The sequence below is a fragment of the Microcebus murinus genome, chromosome 4, assembly GCF_040939455.1.
Source record: "Microcebus murinus isolate Inina chromosome 4, M.murinus_Inina_mat1.0, whole genome shotgun sequence".
NCBI lineage: Eukaryota > Metazoa > Chordata > Mammalia > Primates > Cheirogaleidae > Microcebus > Microcebus murinus.
The window spans coordinates 15,531,239-15,556,109 of NC_134107.1; the positions used below are offsets into that span (position 1 = coordinate 15,531,239).

Sequence of the window (24,871 nt, forward strand, 5' to 3'; positions counted from 1 at the left end):
CCTTTCCCAAGTGTCAGATTCTGGATTACTCTTTTGTGCTTCCTGTCTCCTCCACCCAAAGTGGGTATCCAAATGTGCTTAGACATTTAAAAAATCTCAGATTGAATATTATGTACTGTCATTTGGGTGAAAAAATAAAGTGGCAGTCAAATCACTCTTTGGTTGGTCTCTAAGTCTTTCTGTACCCTAAAACTTCTGCATCCTTATTTATTTCAAAAGACCTAAAAAACGTAATCTGAAGAATCAATGCAATGTCTATCAAAAGAGAGAGAGAGATAGAGATTCTTTGATTAGAGATTGCATTTTTCACAGAAATAGAGGGAAAAAATCCTTAAGTTCGTATGCAACCACAAAAGACCCCAAATAGCAAAAACAATCTTGGGATAGAAATGATTAGCTGTAATAAAATCCATTAACTCTTTTGATGCAGATTCAGTATGCAGATAATCAAGTGCATGAAATTGTAAACAGATTTCTCCCAGTAGCTTTGTAAGCTTTCCAGGTTTTATTTGTTGCTATTTGTGAAATTAATCCATGGCAAAAGGCCACACGGATTTACTATGATTTAAGTACATCAGACATGAGTCTCAATTTGCTAATCACCTTTGTATCTTAGAAGCTTGGAAAAATATTCTCTCATTCTAATTATTAGAAAGCTTCATCTATTTTCCAGGCCTGAGTCAAAAATAAAAGAAAAAAAAAAAAAGAAAGCTTCAGGCCGATAAAAATGATTTACTCAACATTCTCCCAGAATAATTATATAATATTTCATTTTAACTTATCAACTTATGACTGTCCGTCCATTCAATGGGTTCTCAGGAATCAGACTGTGCTTAAATCCTGACTATACCCGTTTCCCTGTTGTGTGACAGAAAGTTAAATCATTTCACCCTTAGTATGGAATCTGCAAAGTAAGTATAATATAACTTATCTAATGGATTTGTTGGAAGGAGTTAAGTACAATGAAGCACTCAGTATCTGGCTCACTGCAAGCGCTCAGTAAATGATAAACCAGTGACAAATCAGTGGTATTTTCCTAATGCCTCTGAGGGGCCTCCTAGAAAAAAAAAGGCTTAATGCAGTGAATAGGAAGGGACAAACTTGCTAAGCGAACTGCAAGCTTTAACAATTGTATTCCGCAGAGAAAATTCAGGCCTTGCCGCCTTAGTTAGGGGAAATCCGGGGATTGGGAAGAGAACTCTGTAAGGCCAACAGAGCGCCTGGGCATTGATGGACGCATCGAGTACTTGACCCTCCGACACCAACCAGCTCCGGAACCCAAGCTCTGAGGCGCCAGTTTCTTCCGCTTCCGTCGAGCCACTCTGTGAAGTGGACCAACGAGAGCACTACTTCCGGCCCGAGTGAGCTGTGTTTCTACCCAATTCTCGCGAGACTTTAGAGCGTCGCTCTCTATCCGGCGGAAAGCGACCAATGTCGGCGTTGTAGCGAGCGAGGTGCTGCTAGACGCGCGCGACTATGTGGAAGCTGCTGGCTCGCGCCGGAGCACCGCTCCTGCGGGTGCCCTTGTCAGGTCAGAAGTCTCTTTTGGTCCATAAAGAAGACTTTCCTCCCCACCCCACCCCCCAATGCTATGTATCCTAAGCCCGAAGGCGGCTCTGCATATGCATGCTGAAGCACTGGTTAGGGGCTGCACTATCCTGCCGCCCCTCCACCGTAGGGATTCGTGCAAAAGGGTCACGACCGCGTAGGGGCGGGGGGTCGCTGCCGCCGCCCATGGACCTGGACTGGCCTCTTTGGGGGCCTGCGCTTGGGAGCCCATTTAGCGGGACCTGCGTCGCGCACCTCATAAAACACCTCCGTCAGGAGTAAGTAAGTACCTCTGGCCCAGGTTGTACCAGGTCTCAGTTTAACTTGGTTTGTCTTTGTAGATTCTTGGGCAACCCTGCCCACCAGCGCTGGGATAAAGACGCTGCTGCCAGTGCCAACTTACGAAGGTGAGAGCCTATCTTTTTCCTATTTGTAAGTCTTCTTCCTGATGGAACTTAGCAGAGAGCGGGAGAAGTCATAGGAGTGTTCATGGGATTCATATCCCCATTCACTCTTTCAGTAAATATGTATAGAGGACCTACTGTATTGCCAAGAAGTGTTCTGAGCACTAGAGATAAACCAAAGAACAAAATAGGTCCCTGCTTTTATGGAGCAAATGTCTAATGGGATAGCTCCCCTAAGGCTATTTCACTGGTTATGGCCCATGGTCCACTCAGCCAGGGCTAATTGGCCTCAAATCTGGACTTACAGTGTTTTCTCCAAATAAGACTACATCTATGCAGTCATTTAACAATATTATTGAAAAGAATTGGTTAAATATAGATTGAAGATAAGCCACAATTTTATAAATCTAATCATTTTTTTAAATATACTGGAAACATCAAAAAATGAGTGGGGCCTATACATCTGAGGGTCTTCTGCACATAATTGTTAAACTACTGTATTTTCTGGAAGTACATTTTGACTTGTAGGTGAGAGAAAGCATTATAAGTTTCTTTGTAGCTGCATATAGAAGCTGGTGGGGGAGGCAGTAACTCTGATCGTGATAGTAATAATTTGATATTTCCATTAATATTACTAATTTGATATTTCCTTGAAGTCGCCTGTTTTATATTTGTCTCCATCATAAAGCCATGCTTGTTACTATTCCTAACTGTCTAGTAAACATCGTAAGGATGTCCCGTGTCTGGCCTGAAGTGGTGCTCACCCACCTTCACCCGGCTCTTGCACATTGTTGATTCTGTGCAGATCTCAGTATGAAAAGCCTCTGCATATATATTTTTTAAAAAGCATTGATCAAAGGATTCCTAGGTTGTAAGTTTCTCAACAAGAATGTGGCAGAGCTGGAGAATTTAGTTTCATATACATGTACGTGTATTTTTCCCACTACCCCCATTAACATCCAGAGAGTCAATAGTGTAATTTTTTTTTAAGTATCATGTTGTCTACCTCTGCTGTTTAAGTGGATGGCACCCTAGACCAAATCATAAAATGTTTCTAGGCCTCAGGTTCCTCTTCAATAAAATGGACATTAAAAATATTATTTACCTAATGTTCTGTTTCTTGACCTGGGTTATAGTGATGTGTGTTCATGTGTTCACTTTCTGACAATTCACTGAGCTGTATATTTATTTGTTTTATTTGACCCTTTGACTTACGTTTGTTAAACTTTAAAAAAAGGGAAGCCCTAAAAAAATACCAAGGCTATCAAGTTGTTTTAAAGATTAAATAAAATAATGATTTCCAAATAGTCCCTGTTACAGTATTGCGCACAAAATCAGTGATTAACAAATGCTTTTTGATTCAAAGGTTAAAACTTGGCTATCTTCAAAGGTTTAGAAACATTGTCATAGCCAAAAAAATTCCAGTGTCACTAAAAGCATCCACAAGAAAAATGTAATATACCTTTGGAATTATTGTTCAGTGGTAACTTTAAGAATTTCATCTGATTGTTATAAAATCTTTCTAGGAAGAAAATGGATCCTTTGAGATGTGTTGCTTTACTTATTCTTGATTGTCTGTGCTCCTTTTAGATGTTTCTATTCCTGAAAGGCCCAAGCTGAAATTTGTTGAAAGGGTACCACTTGTGCCAAAACTAAGAAAAGAACCTAAAAAATTGCGTGACATACGGGGACCTTCCACTGAAGCTACTGAGTTCACAGAAGGCAATTTTGCAATCCTGGTGAGTTTAGCATCAAGCAGCTACAGGCCAGAGTTAACAAATCTCATACTCTTACGGTCGGGCGCGGTGGCTCACGCCTGTAATCCTAGCACTGTGGGAGGCCGAGGCAAGCAGATTGCTCGAGATCAGGAGTTCAAAACCAGCCTGAGCAAGAGTAAGACCCCGTCTCTACTATAAATAGAAAGAAATTAATTGGCTAACTAATATATATAGAAAAGAATTAGCCAGGCATGGTGGCGCATGCCTGTAGTTCCAGCTACTCGGGAGGCTGAAGCAGGAGGATCGCTTGAGCCCAGGAGTTTGAGGTTGCTGTGAGCTAGGCTGACGCCATGGCACTCGCTGTAGCCTGGGCAACAAAGCGAGACTTTGTCTCAAAAAATAAACAAAATAAACAAATCTCATACTCTTTGAATTAATTCTAGTCCCTACCTCTACAGTTTTTCTTAGAATTGCCAGAAGTTGCTCTTTAAACTGATGTGCATTAGGGTTGGTGGCTCACACCTGTAATCCTAGCACTTTGGGAGGCCAAGGTGGGAAGATAGCTTGAGGTCAAAAGTTCAAGACCAGCCTGAGCAACATAGTGAGACCCCAATCTCTACAAAAGGTAGAAAAATTGGACATATGTGGCGGTGCATGCCTGTAGTCCCAGCTACTTTGGAGGCTGAGGCAGGAGGATCTCTTGAGCCCAGGAGTTGGAGGTTGCAGTGAGCTATGATGATGCCACTGCACTTTAGCCAGGGCAACAGAGTGAGACTCTGTCTCAAAAAATAAACAAACTAATGTGCAGAGGGGATACTGGTTACCCACTAAATATTTGAGTTATATATCTTTTTTTTTTTAAGTAGAGTAAAAATAATGTAAAAGCAAGAGAAAGAAGAGGCTACATAATTTGCCCCATACTCAAACCCTAAGATCTTTTCAAGCCTCTGGTAAAAATAAAACTATCCATGAACTTAGGAGTTGGGCCAGCGGTTTCCTTACTTGTTGGGTAGCTTCCATGAAGACTTACTGTCAGTAGCTACATAAGTGGGTGTGTACTATGATTTATTTCCCATCAGGCAGCCAGGGTGTTCTAAAGTACTCCTCCCACAGCCTGCATGATCAGCCCCTGCTGACCTCATGCCTACTCTCCCCTTCCTCACTCTGTGCTAGCCACACTGGCTTCTACTCATCAGTCCTCTGCTGTGTCAGGGCCTCCACATAAGCCATTCCTCTGTCTTGACCATGCCTCTCTCCCGTTGGCTAGTTCTTATTCTGGCCTCAGCTTTAAATGTCACCTCAAAGAGGCCTTCCCTGGCTCTCCATTGAAGTGGGTCCACCCTCACTCCCCTTTATTACTGTACCCTAGACTTTTCCTCCAGGGTACTTACTAGAACTTACATTTTTACTTTCAAGTGTATCAGTGAAACCACAGTTACTATAAAAGAAGAGACATAATAATAGAGCCCATAAAGGATATCTAAGTCTCCACGTGTTTCTAATTCTCCATTCACTTTTAGGCACTTGGTGGCGGTTACCTCCATTGGGGCCATTTTGAAATGATGCGCCTGACAATCAACCGCTCTCTGGACCCCAAGAACATGTTTGCCATATGGCGAGTGCCAGCCCCTTTCAAGCCCATCACCCGCAAGAGTGTTGGGCAGCGCATGGGGGGAGGCAAAGGTGCCATTGATCACTACGTGACACCCGTGAAGGCTGGCCGCCTTGTAGTAGAGGTGGGTGGCCGTTGTGAATTCAAAGAGGTACAAGGTTTCCTTAACCAGGTTGCCCACAAGTTGCCCTTCCCAGCAAAGGCTGTGAGCCGAGAGACACTAGAGAAGATGCGGAAAGATCAAGAGGAACGAGAACGAAATAACCAAAACCCCTGGACCTTCGAGCGCGTAGCCACTGCCAACATGCTGGGGATACGGAAAGTACTGAGCCCGTATGACTTGACCCAGAAGGGGCGATACTGGGGCAAGTTCTACATCCCTGAACGTGTGTAGTGAGTGTAAAAAATAAAGTGTACATAGGCCATTGAAAGAATCTGCGTTTGTATTCCCCTCAGCTTACCCTGAAAGTCTTTGGGTAGTTCTTCTGTCATCACTAAGGAGCAGCATATGAGTAGGAAAAAAACAGTACATTAAATAAAATTTGAGCATCGCCTCAGGATATAACTTCTCACCGGTTATTCTTAATCTCTTAGAAGATTAAGAAATAGGCCTGGATGACCGTTAAGAGCTCTTGGTTCTCTGGGGCTGCAAGATGAACATCTTCAGGATTGAAGCAAAGGTGTGCGTTCCCCACCTACGGTTCAAGTCTGACTTAACGTCTGTAATGCCTCTTAATGTGTACACCCTTCGGGAGCCAGTTTCTATAACATTTTACTAGTTACACATTTTAAGAACGACAAAAAAAATGACATGAGTACATAGGTTCATTGATTCAACAGGTATTTATTGATGCCCAGCTACCCATCTTCTCTCCACCCTGGAAGGGGGCATGTTGGACAGTATGGCAAGGAATATACCTTTGCCTTTTAGCAGAAGGAACTGATAAAAGTTAAAACTTGGTGGCCCTCTCTAGGTCTGAAATTCTCTGAATCAGAGAGTGGTTCTACTTTGGTGTCCCTGCAGAATCTAGTACAGTGCCATGTGCCACGCAGCACGCAGATCCCTGCTGCCACATGAGGGCTCCGACTCAAATCCCCATGGCTTCAGCTCCCTGATTGCCTTTAATGAGATTAGTCTGTATTTCAGAGCTGTCGTCTTCTATCCCCTATTCAAACTAAAGGAAGCACAAATTGATAGAAATATTCAACCATCTGCTTTTGAAAGTGGGTAGAAAATAGCACACTGACCAAAATGTCATCTTTTTATCCCACTTTCTTAATAAGGTGTCCAGCAAAGAAATAAGAACTTGGTTTACTTTCAAAAGTACAAACTTAACAGTTGTGTGGTCCTCAAAAGTTGTATACTATGATTTTTAATGTATTTTTAGTGAACTTCTTGTTATTAATCACTAAATAAATTCCTTGCATTAGGACTCATACACATAGTTTTAAAGCTGAGCACAACTGAACCTTGAATTGGGGACTGTCTAGAACAGTTTCTCGCACATACATTGCTGGCCAACTGTTTCAGCTAGCAACACAAATCAGGGGAGCAGTGAAGTAAGGGATAGCCTCGCTCCACCTTTCTCACCTAGTATCTTCATCAGTCCTTTGTTAGGGTTCACAGCATTCTACCGACTTCGGAGTTCAATTATAGCATAAACATCTTTCTTTTGGTGTCTGTATATAGTTACTGAACCACAATCCTGGGAACAGCCATCTCCACAGAGGGAGAGGCTGTTGGTAAGACAGAACCACCCACAGAAAAAGCCCTGTATGTTGTGGTAATGGGGGCCTGATGTAGCATTTTTGCAAAAGTGCATCAACCCATTCCCAAGCAGCTTTACACAGCCTCTCATAGTAACAAACCATGTTCTCATTGATGCCTTAAAGAGCTTAGGAGTCAAACCCAAGGACTAGTCCATGAGTGAAATCAGAGCCTCATTATAAGTAAGTCAACAGGTATTTGGGCACTGGTCAGTGGCAGGCACTGTGCTAAACAACAGGGACACAGCAGGGAGCAAGACAGGCCATGTGCCTATCCTTAGTTAACCTTCACTTTTAAGACTACTACTGGACCCTGAAGGAGGAAGTAGATGTGGAGTGGTCAAAGTGAGACCTAGAAGAGCCTGAAGAGCAGAATTGACAAGTGCCCTGACATTCTTGACCAACTCACAGGAGTTCAAATAAGAGCCTGTTGAATTAGATATGCTACAATATCTGCCTCATCACAGCCAATACCGCAGGTGCACGCTCTACATTTCACTTCCTAAACAGGTGCCCATTATGCTTTCTTCTCTACCCTGCACTTCCCTGCTTCAAACCATTTCTCTAGCCGGCTATATATCACTGTACTCCCTCCCTATTCCTGCACCCCTGCCCCCACCCAATTCTGAATTCTCATAAGTTCTTCCTTTACATGGCTTGTAATTAGTAGTTGACTGGTTCCCTGTGTCATAAGTTTCATAATGGAAAGAGGAGTAGCTGATGAGGAGTCTGCGTGGAGAAGTGATGGCACCACAGAGGTGGAAGAAGGATTAGAAATGCCAGTCGCAGATCCATCTGTGAGAGCTAAAGAGATAACAGAAGAATGGAGGGGAAAAAAATCATAGATTATATTGCATGATGTTGGTGGCCAGGATCACTCTGCACAGGGGAAGGGTCTACACATAGGCTGTTAATTTGTAATCTTGGAAGGGGAAGAAATTTAATTCAGGTTTGCTGTGTGGCCTTCTTCCAGAAAGTTCAGGGTGCATCTAATGCAAGAGCTCATTCTTGCTCCTTTTGCCATTCCCAGATACCAAGGCTCAAACCGTTTACCAGGAATCAACATCCTTGTCCTGTACAAAGCATTCCGCTACCAGACCACGTTATAGGACAGATTGCCGCCTTCTTTCTCCTCTACTCCTGCCCCCAACTCACTCTTCACTCATTTTTCTTTCTCGGAAACATCCCTTTCCTTAGTTTTCTCTAACTTTTATTCCAGCACCTATCCCCCCCACCCCCCCAAGAGTAGGGCATCAGACAATGAATGCCCGCAGGACACAAGAGGTTCAAGTAAGTGAAAGCAGGCCTGACCCTCCCCACAGATGGCTCACCTTTTTCAGGCAAATATGCCCCCAATGGTAGAGGCTAAGATGATCGCAAGGATAATGCAGCAGATCATGATCATGATCTTCTTCTGCTCATCCAGACAAAGAAAGAAAGAACACGTGAGAAACATGACTGAGCCGAGTTCCACAGGAAGGGAGATGGGGTGCGTGTGGGCGTGGAAGGGGGTATGAAGGAAAAGGGAGCGCCAGGAGGAAAAGGGAGATGGATCTGGCTTCTAGAACTCAGAACGTTCACACAATTGCTATTTCCAGGTGGGAGATTCAGAAATCAGAGGAACAGGAATCTCAGAGAATGCTGAGCATGCCGTTCTGCTGTCTAGATAACGACGTCACAACGGACCTCCCTCCTTTCCTCCTAGAGCCAGTGAACCAGATTCTTCTGGGGGAAGCACCTCAAATCTGCAACTCAAACAGTTACACTTTAATTCTTTGGCAGTTAAACCATTTATCAAATTTTTGAACTTTTGAACCACCTATCTGGTTCAGCACATGGTTTAAAAAGATTTTACTCCCATTCTAAAACCTGAACAAAAATGACCACATGGTGGCACCAAATCACAAAGTGTTTTGCATGGAGAGAGCCAGAACTGTTTCACAATCAATATAAAGTCATTTATTTTTAAATTAGCAATAAAATAATCAAGTTTACATTTTTAAAAAAGTACAAACAACAACAAAATCTTCACATGTTGTATTCCAAACTAGAAGCCCCCGGCCTCAATCTCAAGAGGACAGCAAAGGCCTCTGATTGGTTTGTCTCCCCTGTTGCTGGAGCCAGTCCACTGACCGACCGACATCATAGCCACGGGCAAGAGGACGTTCCCTGGGCTCTGTCTGAGTGCGGATGATGACTGCTAGTGAGTAGCCTGTGCAAAGGAAGCTAATGGACAGTGCTGGGAGTAGGGTGCACACCCTATCCTAGAAAGCATTAAAGTCAAAGCTGAACTATACCTGGTACCCAAAATCAGGGAGTCTGGCCGAGACCAGCAGGAAATCTCAGGGGCTTACACTGGGTTAGCACAGTCATAGTCACTCCAATATTTCCTGGCTGTTGCTTCCTCCATGATAAGAATCGAGGGAGACAAAGAACCTGCCAAGCTCATCCCAGCAGCAGGAAGAGATTCTGTAATCTCTGGTGTTCCCCAACTGACTCAGTCCTGAAGACAGGACATCCCATAGGTCAGGTAAATAATATCAAGTTGCTGTGGGATGTTGCCAGAACAAGCCTAGTGTAGGCAACAGGTGGGGACAGGTGTCAAAACATTATACATCTGTGTGCTAAAACTTAACTGCAGATCAATTTAGTCCTCCAAAGAGCTCATATGATTTTCCCACTACTCATCCAGAAAACAAGTTTCTTGATAATATGGGAAGATCATATTTCTACAATGATTCGATTGCAGGTAAGCAAATGTCCCTTACCTTACCTAATTTTTAGCCTAGCTCAAAGTCATTTTTTTTTTGAGGTCATAATGTCTTCCACTTTTATTTCCTACTTCCTGAGAGACATGCATATATATATATATATACATACATCTCACACATGATTATAAAAATACATCTGGAACACATGAGTGACTGAATACTCACACCAGTCCCATGAAACATTTCCAGAGCCGGAGACTCCAGCACCTTGTCCCTGACCCAATTTAAAATTGCAAGTAATTTTTGGCCTCAAGGCACCGGCTTCACAAAATATCACTCTCTAGCAGTGAATAGCCAGTTTCCAAGACTGAGGCATGGAAACTAACAGTCCATACCTGTAGTCTTTGCAAATGGTAACTTCGGATGACTGTATCATCCTGGCCCCTCCTTGAGTAAACAAGAGAGAATACAACATAGAGAAAAATCAAAGTTGGCCCCCAAGCTGAACATAGTAAGAGCTTAATTTAAGGTTGAATTTCAAACAAGTCAGCTTCTCAGACCAAAATGACATCTGCCAGCCCCTCATGTTTTTAGGACACAGGGACAAGCAGCTGAGGATTGGCATCCTGCCAAGTAGAAGACTCAGCTCCAAGCATTACTGTTGCCAAATTTAGAAGAATCCCTCTGCTTGGTTAAAGATATTCCCCTAAAAAAAAAAAATGTTGCAATTTCTGGGAGAAAAAAACTCTATGAGGTAGAAAACATAGCACCTTGAGAGGGTCTCAGATGGGCTTTCCAAGGTGCAAGGCACAATTTGACACGGCACAGGGAGGAGGGAGAAGCCAGGTTGGTTCACACAGTCCAGGAGGGAGGAACATCAGAGTTGGTGAGGCAGGAGAAGGTTCTGAGGAGAAGTCAAGGTTGCACTAGGTAGATTAGGTTCCTCCAGGGCTAGATTGTTTGCTGAGTCAGGTCCAAGGATGGTTACAAGGAAACAAAGGAACGGGTCCAACTCGCTCTCAGGAATGCCATTCAAACTCCATTCCCATCTGAAGACAAGGGTGGCCACGCCAGGCTGGAGTGAAATCAGGTTCTAGGAGAGGCAGGGAAAGGAGCAGCTGATCAGTGAAGGGCAACAGGAGGATCAGCCACAAACCCAGAAGGTGGAGAGGAAAGATCAGAAATGGCTGCGAAAGGGAGAACAATGGAAAAGGCAACACTAAACCTGAAAAATCCAATAGATGGGACCTAGAATTAAATGTCCCACTGGACAAAGAACAGAAAGCCCTACTGTGAGAGGGGGGCAAAAGAAAACTCTCTAGGCCTTCTATAAGCCTTCACATGGCTGTCCACACCCACAGAAGGGTTCGTCAGTGGACCTGGTGAAAACCCGTTCTCTGCAGGGCCCACAGCACCTGTCTTGTTCCTAGAAGGCAGAAGGACACAATGAAAAGTATATGGAAGGCTATCATGTTCTTCACCTCCTCTGGGAGCAGTGAAGCCAGGAGGACTAACTGAGCAACACTTAGATGCACACACAGAAGTAATATTCATCAGGTCCCGGGCAGGTGGGAGTGGGTGGAGGGGATGGGTAAATTCAGAACTAATGGATGCAGAGTACACTGGGGGATGGGCACGTTTGTAGCTCTGGCTTGGGCCATCATGCAAAGGCAATACATGTATCCAAAATGTGCCGCCATAATATTCTGAAATTTTTTTTGAAAATTAATTTAATAAGAATATGGAAAAGTTCAGGGGTCATATTACAGCTGATCCGCCTTACAAGCTGTGTAGGCTTGAGCAAGTTTCTATAGTTCACTGAGCTTCAAAGAGCTTCCCCACTTGTAAAATGGGATATTAGCCTAGAGCAAGTAGCTTGCACAAAACTGGAGAATGTAAACATGGGTTTTCCCTCCCTCCTGTTCAGAAACCTCTCTCCCTCAGGTGACATGGAGGGAGAGGGGAGTCCAGATCTAGGTAACAATCAGTCTTGGCTTTATTAGGGAATATGGAGCAAGCTACAATAAGCACCTTAACAACTGCTCAGCAACTTAGCATCTTAAAGATCGGGTTAGTCAACTATAAACAATATATTAATCAGTCTCCTCACCTTTGAGGAGTTATCTCCTCAAATAGGATTCACTTACATTCTGAATTCCTGGAATTAGAATCAGTAAGGTCACTATGAATTTACAAGACATCTGTCATCAAAGGATATGGAAATATAATAACTATGATGCCTCTTTTTAAATTTTAACATCTTTTTCAATGAGATAGTTAAAAGGCAGAACAGAACTCAAACTGCACCAAAAAAAAAAAAATCAAGGACTAGACTCCAAATGCTAAAAAAAAGAGAAAAAAAAGAAAAAGAATAGACTAGTTGCCTCTGAGAGATTGATCATCTTCTTGTTGCTTATCTCTCACGATGAATTTGAATGTTTAGTGCTAAAATAATCTAACTTTCAGACCCTCTGGCCACATGGAAGGAAGGAGGAGGGAGGAAAAGATACACAGAAGCAAAAGTAAAAAGAAGGGGCATGCTGGCGTGGATGTGGAGAGAGAGGAACACTCCTACACTGCTGGTGGGACTGCAAACTAGTTCAACCTCTGTGGAAAGCAATATGGAGATACCTTAAAGCGATACAAGTGAATCTACCATTTGATCCAGCAATCCCATTGCTGGGCATCTACCCAAATGATCCAGTGACACTCTACAAAAAAGACACTTGCACTCGAATGTTCATAGCAGCACAATTCATAATCGCAAGGCTGTGGAAACAGCCCAAGTGCCCATCAATTCAAGAATGGATTAATAAAATGTGGTATATGTATACCATGGAGTACTATTCAGCTCTAAGAAACAATGGTGATATAGCACATCTTATATTTTCTTGGTTAGAGCTGGAACCCATATTACTAAGTGAAGTATCCCAAGAATGGAAAAACAAGCACCAGATATATTCTCCAGCAAACTGGTGTTAACTGAGTAGCACCTAAGTGGACACATAGGTACTACAGTAATAGAGTATTGGGGAAGGGGGGGAGGGGGGCGGGTATATACATACATAATGAGTGATAGGCGCACCATCTGAGGGATGGTCATGCTGGAGACTCAGACTTGTGGGGGGAGGGGGGGAAGGGCATTTATTGAAACTTTAAAATCTGTACCCCCATAATATGCTGAAATAAAAAAAAAAAAAAGAAGGGGCAGCTGTGGGTATCAACATGATAGTTTGTATCAAGCCTTAAAGATGTCTCTGCCTAAAACCTCAGCCATCTAACTTCCATGACTTTCTAATAGAGAGAAAATAAAAAATGAGAAAAATATTAAATAAGGTTAAAGAGTTATAGCAAACAACATAAATCTCCAACATTGAGGAAACGTTAAACATGTAAGAGCACATCCATAATCTTGTGTTGAAAATTAGATTTACAAAGAGATTTTAGTGATGTGGAATGATGCTTATGATTTTGTAACTGTGTACAAAATATACATAAAACTATGTCTGAGTGTGTGAACATGCCACAAGGTTATCAGCAATAATAATGATTAATTCATTTTTTCTATATTTTATGGATTTTTTAAACAATATATGCTATATTTTATTCAGAAAAATATCTTTAAAAAAATCACAAAAGTCTTAATACTCCCAGTAACCGGATCATTCCTGAAATGCTACCTGCTGTTAGACCTGACTCAGTGGACAGCTCTATCTTTTTTCACAAATTTTAAAGAAAATTAATGGTCTAAAATTTAAAGTCACTATCCTCTAAGGTTCTTTAGATTTTGTAGACAATGATAAGTGCCTATCTTGTTTTACTAAGAGAAGCTAAGATGTAGTAAAGAACTCTCCTAGGTCTATTATTAGCTGTGTGGATTTGGCCTTGCTTCTTTAAGACTGAGTTTCTTGGTCGGGTGCGGTGGCTCACGCCTGTAATCCTAGCTCTCTGGGAGGCCGAGGCAGGTGGATTGCTCGAGGTCAGGAGTTCGAAACCAGCCTGAACAAGAGTGAGACCCCGTCTCTACTATAAATAGAAAGAAATTAACTGGCCAACTAATATATATAGAAAAAATTAGCCGGGCATGGTGGCGCATGCCTGTAGTCCCAGCTACTCAGGAGGCTGAGGCAGCAGGATAGCTTGAGCCCAGCAGGATCGCTGACGCCACGGGACTCACTCTAGCCTGGGCAACAAAGCGAGACTCTGTCTCAAAAAAAAAAAAAAAAAAAAAAAAAAAAACTGAGTTTCTTGGTCTGTAAAATGTACATAATACTACTACCTATCTCATAAGGGTGTTGTGAGGATTCAATGTTTGGTACAGTGTCTGGCTCAACTCCAGACTCAGAAATGTTAGCTATTATATCATTGAAGATCCAACCAGTCAGCCACAAACAAAACCCTACAGACCCAAATTCCAATTCAGAGCTTCACTGACATTTCAAAGGATGCCCAAAGCAAAGCCCAGTATCCAGGAAAGCCAGCAGGAATTCAGAAAACAGACCTCAGATGCAAGACACAGACTGTACCCAACTTAGGAGCATGCTTCCTGGGTAAGGGGAGTCGAAATGGGATGGCTCAGGTATGCCAGGAGGGTGGAGAAACACAAGACAGAGCAGGGGCAGTATCTACAGTATCTAACAAACAGGAGACCCGACCCACAGGCTGCAGCCAGAACCCGAGAAAGAATCCACAGGCTACTGAAAGTTTTAGAAAGCTCCGTGTGTCCAAGCACGATCATGAGGGGAAAGAAGTGGAATCTGAAATCCCAAGTTAACTTCCCCTCGAGGATCCGATCCAGAGTCCCCAAGAGTAAGGCGCTTATTCGTCTACTTACATGTCAGTGCAGCAGCCTCTCAGGCCACTCTTATTTCAGCCCCACGGAAAGTCCAATAATCAATGCTAAAAGGCCCAGCAACACAACTACTACCACAATGATAATTATCAATTTCTGGAGAGAGGAATAAGACAAACAAAAACAGATCATTATTATAAACGACCAAAAAAACAACAACATCTCAGACAAAACCCAACCCTTCTCACCTCTACTGAGGAAACATCTAATGGGTCCAAATAAGAAGCCTGCATCTCTATATTCTACATTCTTTTAGGATATTTTACATTTCTTAAATTATTTAATGGCTACCCAGGCCAGCAGATGGAAACATGGAGCTTCTATCCGCTGTCAGCTCTTAGCTCACACTGCGGTTTTGCACATGTGGACAGATATAATAAGAGCCACCATCACGGGGTCTCCAAGCAGCAATCAGCCAAAATATAAAGTGGCTGATTTTTCCTTCCTAAGAAGGAGTGTAAAGACATTTTTTAGATGGTCCTAATTTCCAACTCCATCCATCTGTCCCCTAAAGTACACTCCTATGTGTCAGACCCATCATACAGACTGGGTATCAGAGACTATGATTCAGATTCATGCCGTAAAATAACTTCCCAAGCCCCCTAAATCCCTGCACAAGCACTAGGTAAAGCTGGAAGAAAAAGATTGAAGAACAAAAACATCCGAGCCCAAGAGAAACAGTCAAAGAAGAAAAGTTTAAAAAGCAGAAGCCACCAGAGCTAGATACCCGGCCAATGAGTACAGAAGCTTAGAAGTCCTCAAGCAACAGGGACACCAGAAGGGTGGACAAACAATGGTGTGGTGCAAAGAGCATGACTGGGATCAGATTTTGAATCCCAGCTCCCCTACGCACTAGGTGGCCTGAAGCCAATTACTAAACCTCTGACCCTCAATTGTTTCACCTATAAAGTGGAAATGACAGGTGCTCTATAAGATAAAACGATATAACATTTAAATAGCAGTTAGCACAGCACTAGATACAGGCAGAGAAAAAGAACAGGAGGCAGAGCTCGGGCTCCTGGAGTAGAAGCCAATGAAAAGGTTTCTGAAGAACAGAGGAGTCAAGTGTAACACCCGAAAGGTTCATGAGCTACGTGCAGGAGAAGATGAGCAGCAACACCTGGGCCGTGCATCCATCTCACAGACCTGCCATTCAAGTGTGGGTTCTTGGGGAGAAAGCATGTGAGCCAGATCCATGCAGGGCACACCTGGGAAGGGAGGGCGGGTGGCTGGTCTCTAGGAAAGGCTGGACTAGGGGTTGGGCCGAGGCCAGGGCAGGGGTGGAAGGCGTGGGCTCAAGGTCGCAGATGGGGATGGCCAGGGAGAGGAGACTCCAGTAAGACCAGCCGAGACTGAGGCGCTCACCCTGCGGGCTTCGCTCTGATACTTGACAGCCTTTTTGGTATCTGCCACGGCCCGCTCCACGAAGCCCACGGACTGGTCCATGTTGTTCTCTATACGGTCAATCATGGCTCCCTTTCCCCGGATGCAAGAGGCAGCAGCAGCAGAAACACAGACAGGGAGAGGGGAGAGAGAAAGAGCGAGAGACAGCAAACAAAACGGACTCTGTTCTCTGAAGGCGACAAATCGGAGAGTCTCACCTTCCGGGCCTGACTCTTGTATTTCACAGCTTTTTTAGTTTCATCTCGTGCCTTCTCCACGTGGTCCACTGTGTGCATGACATTCAGCTCTATGTTATCTAACATCTCACCCTGCAGAGAACAGACACCAGTCACGCCCGGTAAGCCCACCCCGGAACAGCCCTAGCTAGCGTGAGGAAGGGATTCTCTTTCTTATCACCTTCAGTGCCAAGAAGGGCATCCAGAAACCCTGAAGTGCGGCCTTCCCTAGAGCACATTTTCACATTTTGCACACGATGACCTGTGGTTCCCCAGTGCTTGATGGGGGGCGGGGGGGTGTCACTCATTCAAGAAACATACATTGAATTACTTCTCTGTGGCCAGCACTCTGCTGGGCTCCTGGAACATACTTTCTAGAATGTCTGGTAACTACATACTACATATAAATATACTGTGAGGTAACCTCTTCCCACCTTTTTTTTGTTTTTACTTAAGCACCTGGGGAGGAACCAAAATAAGAATATCTCCTGTTCTTAGGACATCGCAAGGATACTAGCTTCGACCTGGTCACTCAGACTGAACTGAGTATGCTCACTAGCCACTGAGTGCACCTGGCACACAGCCGGTGCTTAATACATGCCTGAGGTGGGGAACATTTGCTTTCTCTATGATCTATTCCAAGGCCCTTTGTGTGACAGACATTGGGTGTACCCAGGCTATTGGGTTGTATCTTCCCTTCCAGGCAGTGGTCTCTTAACATGATTCCCAGCCATTTCCCAGCTATTACTTCTTTCCCAGGAAGTCTGGTCATCCCAATTCATTGTAGCATCTTAGAATGGGATTCTCCTCCCCTACCCAGACCTTCCTCGACCCAACCCCATCACTTTCTGCCAGTCTGTAAACAGGCACTTACCACCACTTGAATCTCAAACCAGTTCCTCGGCAAGGCAGTGTGGGGGGGAAAGAGAAGAGTAGGGATGGAGGGACTTGAGAAATGGTCTCAGAGGCCAGAGAGGGTTGGGGGTAAGGCACCGGGCCCTGAGCAGGGAACCGATGTCAAAAGCCAGTCATGCTATGCCCAGGCTTCAACTGGGTCCTACAGTCTCTCTACTGTGGGAGCAGTTTTCAATCCAATTGGCAGAGCAGCTGGAAGTTCACGGGACAAGAGCACAGCACTATGGCACTGTGGCACATTTAACTGCATCATAAGGACTGGGAACCACCCAACTACGTGAAACTTACACCCTAGGCAGGCGACAGAGAACTCCACCCCTGAGGAAGCACACCTTGGGCAAAGCGAGCTGTCAAACCAAGCACCAGCGAGTGGTGTTTTGAGTCTTTCTGTAAACAGTATTTTACTATTCTTTCATTAATGTTGTCTGCTCTGTTCCTTAGCAAAAACAAAAATGCCAATTTTTTAAAAATACATACAGAAGAAAAAACAAAAATGGAAAAAAAAACCTGTTAAAAACCTCAGTTTTTACTGTGAACTGGAAAAAAATCATATGTTTTCAATGACATCGGTGAAATAGTCTGTATCAGGAGATTGTTTTAAGGCATCATCATTAAGAACCCACATCTCTAATAAAGAAAAGAAAGACCCTGAGGCTGGGGAACCAGGTATTTGACAGAGCACACTGGACCTGTATTAAGTAGCAACAACTGAGAGGCCAAAGGAACAGGCAAGAATGACAAGGCTGAGACTGCCCTAAGTGTCAGCATTTGATAAGAATGCACACTTTTTCTCCCTGGGATGCCGGAATTCTGTTACTCCTTATGCAAATTCCCATTGGTTCTCCCACCCGCCTTACCTGGCTTCCCGCATTCCCATCCTCCCTGCTCTCAGGAGAAACCAAGCTTTCCTCTCCTCCCTCCCCACACTGGGACTCCCTGCCAGTTACCTGATTCTCCACCAGCATGGCGATGTCCATAAACATGTCATGAAGCTCCTTGATGCTGCTCTCCAGCCTTACGATGTCCTTGTGCCGTCCCTCGATCTCACTCAGGGCTTGCTTGGAAATCTGGGAGTCAATGATCTACAACAGGCCACATACAGACAGACCATCAGCCACCCCTGCAAGCAAGGCTGCCTCTGGCACAGCCCTTGTGCACGCTCCCGGCAAGCTCCTGGCCTCCCCCACTTCCCTGCACCTGCTAGACCCCGCGAAGCTGCACAGGGGCCTCCCTGCTCATGAGAGGGGTGCACTGTCCCAGCACCAAGGCACTCACCCCAGAGGTGAAGATGGCAGGGTTGCCGCTCTCTAACATCTCCTCCAGCTCCTCATCTGTTGTCTTTTTGCCAGCTGTATGACAAAAGAAGCAGAGCATCAAATACAAGATCAAAGCACAGCACATTACTTGAAAAGATCCCTGAAAATCAGGAATATGGTGACTTCACTATAAAGACCGTGGCCTTTACAACACTCCCCCAATTGCCTCCTGACTTGCCCTTCTTGTTTCTCCCCTAAGCACATATCTGATTGTGTTACTTCCCAGCTCAGAGTATTACTAGCCCCATTCACTACAGCATGGAGTCCAAGCCCTTCCTAACGGTGTGCCATTTGGTGGGTGAGCCCTCCCTCAATCCATCTTAACCTTACACTTCTCCAAACATGCCCCTTCCCAGGCCTAGATGACCTGCCACTCCTAAACACACTTGCTCTTTCTTGATTACATCCTCATTCACACAGTTCTTCCCACCTGAAGCATATCCCACCTTGCAGGGCCTGGCCTTCTACATTACTAAATTCCTAAAGGTCATGGCTTTATCAGTTTCTATATTCCTCACAGCAACTAGCGCTGCACCTTTTATTTCATAAATGTGCTTTGCTGTCAAACAGACAGCAAAAAGATGCAACGAGTGCCCAGGAGAGCAACTGGTTATCAACTGCTTCCCTTCTACGTATGAGGAAATGCTGTATCCCACAGAAAAAAATCACTTGGCCCTGATAAAAACTGTGTCACTCTTCAGCCTAAGAGGCAGCATTCAGGATGTGCCAGTGCTATGACGTGTATCCTGGGCATGGGCACAAAATATGACATGGAAGCCACAAGCAGAGTTGCTGCTCATTCTCCTTGGGCCTCACCACTTGGGATGGACAAACACAGGGCGAGAAAAGGAGGCGGGGACACACCAAACCTCAAACACATACTAATTTCCAGCTGCCGCTGGATTCGCCCTTTGCTGCGTTCACGGAAGTCCACCTGAGCTTCGTTGTATTTGGTCATCACCTCCACAAACTTCCGGGAGAGGACGGAGTGCTGTGGGGACAATGTAAAATGCAGTAAGCCCACAGGTGGCAAGGGAAGGGGAAGGTCCCTAACTCTTACAGAACCCCGTCCCACCCCCACACAGCCATCCACAGCAGCACTGGGCTCAGAGTCAAAAGACCAGGTATCAGACCCAACTTTCTGGTTTCCTAGGTTTGCACCACCACCAAGAGAGCCCGCTGCCCTTTCCAAAGCATGGCTTCAGTATCTGTTTACCTGTCCTGCTGACCTCACCTGGTGATTGTGAGGCTAAAGGAGATCATCTCTGTGAATCTCTGAGCCCTGAACCCACGCGGACTAGAAGCATTTTTCTGGCACAACTCTGGGCTTGCTTTCCAACGCTGTCAGACTCCCTTCCCATGTGTAATACTTGCCAAAGATACTTGAGTTCCCGCCCTGGCTGATCTCCCCAGCCTTCTGCTTATAATTAAATGCATTCTCTCAATAGCCCTGGATGCCTAAGCGCAAACCTTCATAATAATTTTTACTCTTTGCCCACCTCTCAGCTTCAAGCCCTGTTGTTTTCTCCTTTGCAAAATCACCAGTCTTTATACTTTTTCCAAACCCACTACCACTATGCAAATTTAGACTAAAATCATTGCAAAAACCTAACTCCCAGCCTCCAGCCTCTTTCCCACTGTCTCCAACTTTCAAACAGCTGCCATAATACCTGCCTAATATACGGTGGCCTGAAGCAAATGCCTATGGGCTACAGGATCAGATCCCAATTCCCTAGATTGGTACTCAAAGACCTCTAGAACATGGAGTGACATTATCAACCAAAAATTCTGTGTTCACTATCCCACAGCAAACTTTTCTCTCCAGAAAGGATGTTCTCTTCATGTCTGCCCCTCACTCCCACCCACTCCACCACCATCACCACGGCTGCTGCCAACACACATGCAGGCACACACACGTGTGCACACACAGCCCACTCCTACCCCAGTGCCTCTCAGGGAGGACAACCATGTTTGCCATACTCTGGCCCAGCCTCCTCTCTCTATCCTCAGCTCTTCCTGAGATCTTTTAATGCTGAGAGCACCTGCGCTGGACCGTGTCTTCTTACACTGTCCTCCTGCTGGTTCTTATGTAATAGTTTCCTAGGCCACTCAAATGTCATGCCAGTTCTTTAAGGACAAGGACCCTATCTCTGAAGACCCCTAAAATGCCCAGCTCCAAACCGGACAACTAATGACTAACAATCTTTAAAGAGAAGACATCAATTTCCTCTCCTGTAAAACAAGGAGGCATAATATCTCTTACGCTGTGCTCTAGGAAGCTTTAAGAAGTTCTCCAGGGGCCTCACTGGCAAAGGAAAGAGTGACAGAGGGGCCAAAAGGGCCGGACTCTGGCCCTGGGCCCTGCTTCAACGGGACAGTTCCCCTTGACCAGTTCTTCAAATTGAGTTCCAAATAAGAATTGTTTTGTTTTTTTTTAAAAAAAGACTCCACAGGCCGGGCACAGTAGCTCACGCCTGTAATCCTAGCACTCTGGTAGGCCGAGGCACGCGGATTGCTCAAGGTCAGGAGTTCGAAACCGGCCTGAGCAAGAGTGAGACCCCCGTCTCTACTATAAATAGAAAGAAATTAATTGGCCAACTAAAAATATATAGAAAAAAAATTAGCTGGTCATGGTGGCACATGCCTGTAGTCCCAGCTACTCTGGAGGCTGAGGCAGGAGGCTTGACCCCAGGAGGTTGAGGTTGCTGTGAGTTAGGCTGATGCCACGGCATTCTAACCAGGACAACAGAGTGAGACTCCTGTCTTGGGAAGAAAAAAAAAATGACTCCACAGCTAAGGAGAAAAAAAAATTAAGACACGACCAGATGATCATTAGACCAGGTAAAACCTTACCTGAGATTTCCGAATCCGAAGGTCTGCTGAAGACCGGACCTCATCTTCCTCAATATGCTTCTCCATGCCTGAGAGAAGAGGAAGGTTCTACTAGCAACACATCTGCTGCTCCTTTCGAGAAACACACCGTGCAGTGCAAACCTGCTCACTCAGCCTCACACCCTCAGCCCACGGAGCTGTAACCGCAGGTAGGTGCAATCCCAAAAGGTCAGCTTGCAGGTGGGCTGCCGGACAGGCCCTCCTCAGCCTTTACGATCGCCAGGTTTTGGCATAACAGTGAACAGCGTGGGTCTCTATCACCAAGAGACTCAGGCCAAAATCCTTGCCCTGGCACTTACTAGGTATGACTTTGGAAAAGCCACCTAACCTCTCTTAATATTCCTGTTCTGTCATCTGTAAGACAGAATACATCACAGGACCTCCCTCACAATACTAAGGTGCAGATTCAGCGAGAAGATGCAGAGTGCTCAGCACAGTGGCGGGCGCACCACCCCTGATAGTACTGGAACCTGCTAATGACCCTTCCCTCCACTCCAGTTAACATAGTTATTGCAATTTGTTTTGGAGGAAGAAATGATAAATTGGGCCGAGCAATACCGCTCTCTCCTATGACCAACAGCATGCATTCACCAAACACACTGGCAAGAATGCAGACCATAGCCTCGGAACTCAGTAAACCTTTTGGGCCCAGGAGAATGGAATCTACGACAGTGGTTTCATTGAACTGTGCTCTCTAAAGTAAGGGCAGGAGGCTACGGGAGGGTGACACACCCTCCCCGTCAAGAAATGTCTGTAGACTGAATGACATATCTTGCATCTACATATCTCTGAAATTGCTATTCAAATGTATGTAGTGCTGGGGGAATAGGACCAATAAGAGAAAAGTTGGCTAAGGAACTAAGTTAAAGGACCAAGTCACACAACTACTCAGTAGCCGAAAGCACATTCTAGTTCTCATCTCCTAACTTTGATTCTGGACTCTTTCAACTACAGTTAGGATTCAAGAAAAGACAAATTTCTGGGGCTATATGTCCTTGTGGGGACAGTGCCCAAACCACACGCAAAGATGGAACAAGTGGTGTCACTTCATTCAAGAGGAGTTTCGGTTCGGAAGAGCTGGACCCCAAGGAGCTGAGACAGATGGTGGCAGGGACTGGCTTGTTCCCTTTGATCCCTCCTTACTCTTCAGTTTGTTCCGGACGTTATTGGCCCTTTTCTTGATCTCGGTTGTCAGCTGCTCCAGGTCATCCTTGGTTTCTGGGTAAACAGAGGCAGGTAGAATTAGTTAGAAAGTAGAGGACTATCTGACTCGAGGGGGGAGGGGAGGCAAGAAATATATGTAACTTTAACATTTGTACCCCCACAATATGCTGGAAAATAAATAAATAAACTTTTAAAAAAAAAGAAAAAGAAAAAGTAGAGGACTAACAGCTTTGTGAGCTACAACAACCAACAGAGGAGGTGGGGAGCTTTCTCAGGCCCCCACTGCCCAGAGCAGTATTTATCCCAAAGCATTCTGTCATTTGAACCTGTCATTAAAATCACAGAGCACTTATTTTTTAAAAGGCATTTTCCAGGCACCGCATCCCAGACATATGGAATAAAAACACCCAGGGTTGAGGACCCAGAATCGGCCTGTTTTAACAAGCCTTTTCAAGTGGTTCTCCAGCACACAATTTTAAGAACCTGCTCTTAGAGGAAACAACCTGGTTTAGCATGAGGACCTCAGCTCAGAAGGCAGAGGAGGATTCTATGGGACTTACAGGGCAAAAGGATTGTAACCACAGCTCGACCTGGAATGAAGCAAATCTTTATGACATACCTACTACATGCCCAAAGCTGTCCTGGGTTGTATGGAGCAAATTAGGTGTTATCTACAACCATACATCAAAAACCATCCTTCAGCCCCTACTTGGAACTGAGCTAGAAACTAAGGAATTTTAAAGGGAAGATACAGATTCTACCTTTGAGGTTTCAGAGTCTAGTAAGAGACAAGGAGAAATAAATCAGCAGTCCTAATATGCAGCAGTGTGGGGTACAGTCTGAGTTCTGGGGAAGGTGTACATAGCGTGGCTAGGCAGGGCCCCCCACACAGCCTGGCACAGCCTGGAGGGGTCTGGAAAAGCTTCTGACGACAGAGATAGTAGAAAGACTAAGCGTTAACCAGAAATGAAGACTTACAGCAAGAGTCTCAGGGAGAAGAAACAATATATAAAAGGAACGAGGGAGCCAGGTGCAGTGGCTCACGCCTGTAATCCTAACACTCTGGGAGGCCGAGCCAGGTGGATCGTTCAAGGTCAGGAGTTTGAAACCAGCCTGAGCAAGAGCGAGACCCCCATCTCTATTATAAATAGAAATAAATTAATTGGCCAAATAAAAATATATAGAAAAAAATTAGCCGGGCATGGTGGTGCCTGCCTGTAGTCCCAGCTACTCGAGAGGCCGAGGCAGAAGGATCGCTTGAGCCCAGGAGTTTGAGGTTGCTGTGAGATAGGCTGCCGCCACGGCACTCTAGCCCAGGCAAAGAGTGAGACTCTGTCTCAAAAATAAATAAATAAAAGGAACAAGGGAACAAGAAGGGCCTGGGAACAGCCAGAGGTGGCCTGGCTAAAGTGTGGGCAGCGTGAGGAGGACGGTGGGAGTGAGCGTAGCTGGGAAGGCAGGAATGTGACCCAGACAACTCCCGTGTGCTCTGCTGACATGTCCCCACTTTAATCTTCAGGTACTAGAGAGCCATGGAAAAGGGGAAGGGTGGAATGACCACGTCAGGTTTGTTCCCAGTTTTAAGGAACCAAAAAATAGCCTGACACTCTAACAATGCAAAACAATTACAGGAAAAAAGGTTGCCTCTGCCATGGTAACAAACAGGAGTTTAGGGATGGAGGGATTTTCTATGAACGTGAACCGTTTCAGAACATCTCATGGGGAAAAAAAATGGACTTGATCTGGTAGGATTTGGAGAGGGGGCTGGGAAAAGCATGTCAGGCTAGGGCAGTGGTACAAGCAGAGGCGCAGAGCAGGACAGAGCAGGGGCACGTGAGAAGCAGTAAGAGTCACTGCCAGTCAGGAGAGCGACGAGCTGAGCAGCATAGAAAAGTCTGGCTAAATAGCTCGAGTGGGACCATAAACAGAAAAGGTGACTGTGGCCAGGCAGTGGGAACCCAGCTCAAGTAAAGCAGATGAGGACATGACGGGACGTGTACATTAGCCAATGTGATGAGTACACGCCCTGCTACTGCTCACACAAGCGAGGAAAACAAGGCTGGCTCTGCCCCAGTGCAGAGGGTCGCGGCTCTGAGTCAACACTCACTGGGCTCTGGAATCGGTGCAGAGAGAATGACACTGTAGAGTTTCTTCGCCTCCTCCACATGCTCTGAGATCTTGTCAATGTTGAGCCGAGTTTCCTCAATCTGTAATCAGAAAGACACTTTCATCACCAAAGAGGAAGAACATGTGCACGGCTGAGATAAACACTTAGCAGATCCCCTTGGTTAAAGATGCTCGCCTTCTGGGTTTGTGGAAGAACCTAATGACTTAAACATCTTCACCTGCCCAG

At 45.0% G+C, this 24,871-nt stretch overlaps 2 protein-coding genes across 6 annotated transcripts in view; one reads left to right on the plus strand and one right to left on the minus strand.

Annotated features, from left to right (window-relative positions):
* Nucleotides 1-1,366: 1,366 nt before the first annotated feature.
* Nucleotides 1,367-5,716, plus strand: MRPL16 (mitochondrial ribosomal protein L16). The gene is made up of 4 exons (XM_012759838.3): nucleotides 1,367-1,531; nucleotides 1,890-1,955; nucleotides 3,543-3,691; nucleotides 5,191-5,716. The coding sequence occupies exons 1-4, from the start codon at nucleotides 1,477-1,479 to the stop codon at nucleotides 5,674-5,676; spliced, it is 756 nt and encodes a 251-aa protein (XP_012615292.1). The 5' UTR covers nucleotides 1,367-1,476; the 3' UTR covers nucleotides 5,677-5,716.
* Nucleotides 5,717-6,106: 390 nt separating this feature from the next.
* STX3 (syntaxin 3) overlaps nucleotides 6,107-24,871 on the minus strand; it is a 46,019-nt gene continuing 27,254 nt past the window's right edge. The window contains exons 3-11 of one of the 5 annotated variants that reach the window (XM_076001843.1): nucleotides 24,626-24,725; nucleotides 22,498-22,572; nucleotides 21,316-21,383; nucleotides 19,345-19,453; nucleotides 18,422-18,495; nucleotides 18,094-18,228; nucleotides 15,978-16,088; nucleotides 8,381-8,463; nucleotides 6,107-7,853 (exon numbers count right to left, since the gene is read on the minus strand). In XM_076001843.1, coding sequence (XP_075857958.1) covers nucleotides 8,386-8,463; nucleotides 15,978-16,088; nucleotides 18,094-18,228; nucleotides 18,422-18,495; nucleotides 19,345-19,453; nucleotides 21,316-21,383; nucleotides 22,498-22,572; nucleotides 24,626-24,725 — 750 coding nt within the window. In that variant the 3' untranslated portion in view covers nucleotides 6,107-7,853; nucleotides 8,381-8,385. Of the gene's footprint in view, nucleotides 7,854-8,380; nucleotides 8,464-8,985; nucleotides 10,854-14,594; nucleotides 14,709-15,977; nucleotides 16,089-16,213; nucleotides 16,325-18,093; nucleotides 18,229-18,421; nucleotides 18,496-19,344; nucleotides 19,454-21,315; nucleotides 21,384-22,497; nucleotides 22,573-24,625; nucleotides 24,726-24,871 lie in introns of those variants that run through there. The other 4 variants (XM_012759835.3, XM_012759836.3, XM_012759831.3 and 1 more) reach the window with 4 other exon arrangements.

Excerpts from the sequence above, each read along its gene's own strand:
- MRPL16 (XM_012759838.3), top strand. The coding sequence starts at position 1,477 with ATGTGGAAGCTGCTGGCTCGCGCCGGAGCACCGCTCCTGCGGGTGCCC. Across the intron at positions 1,956-3,542 it reads GCCAGTGCCAACTTACGAAG|ATGTTTCTATTCCTGAAAGG; the intron begins GTGAGAGCCTAT and ends TGCTCCTTTTAG. Across the intron at positions 3,692-5,190 it reads AAGGCAATTTTGCAATCCTG|GCACTTGGTGGCGGTTACCT; the intron begins GTGAGTTTAGCA and ends ATTCACTTTTAG.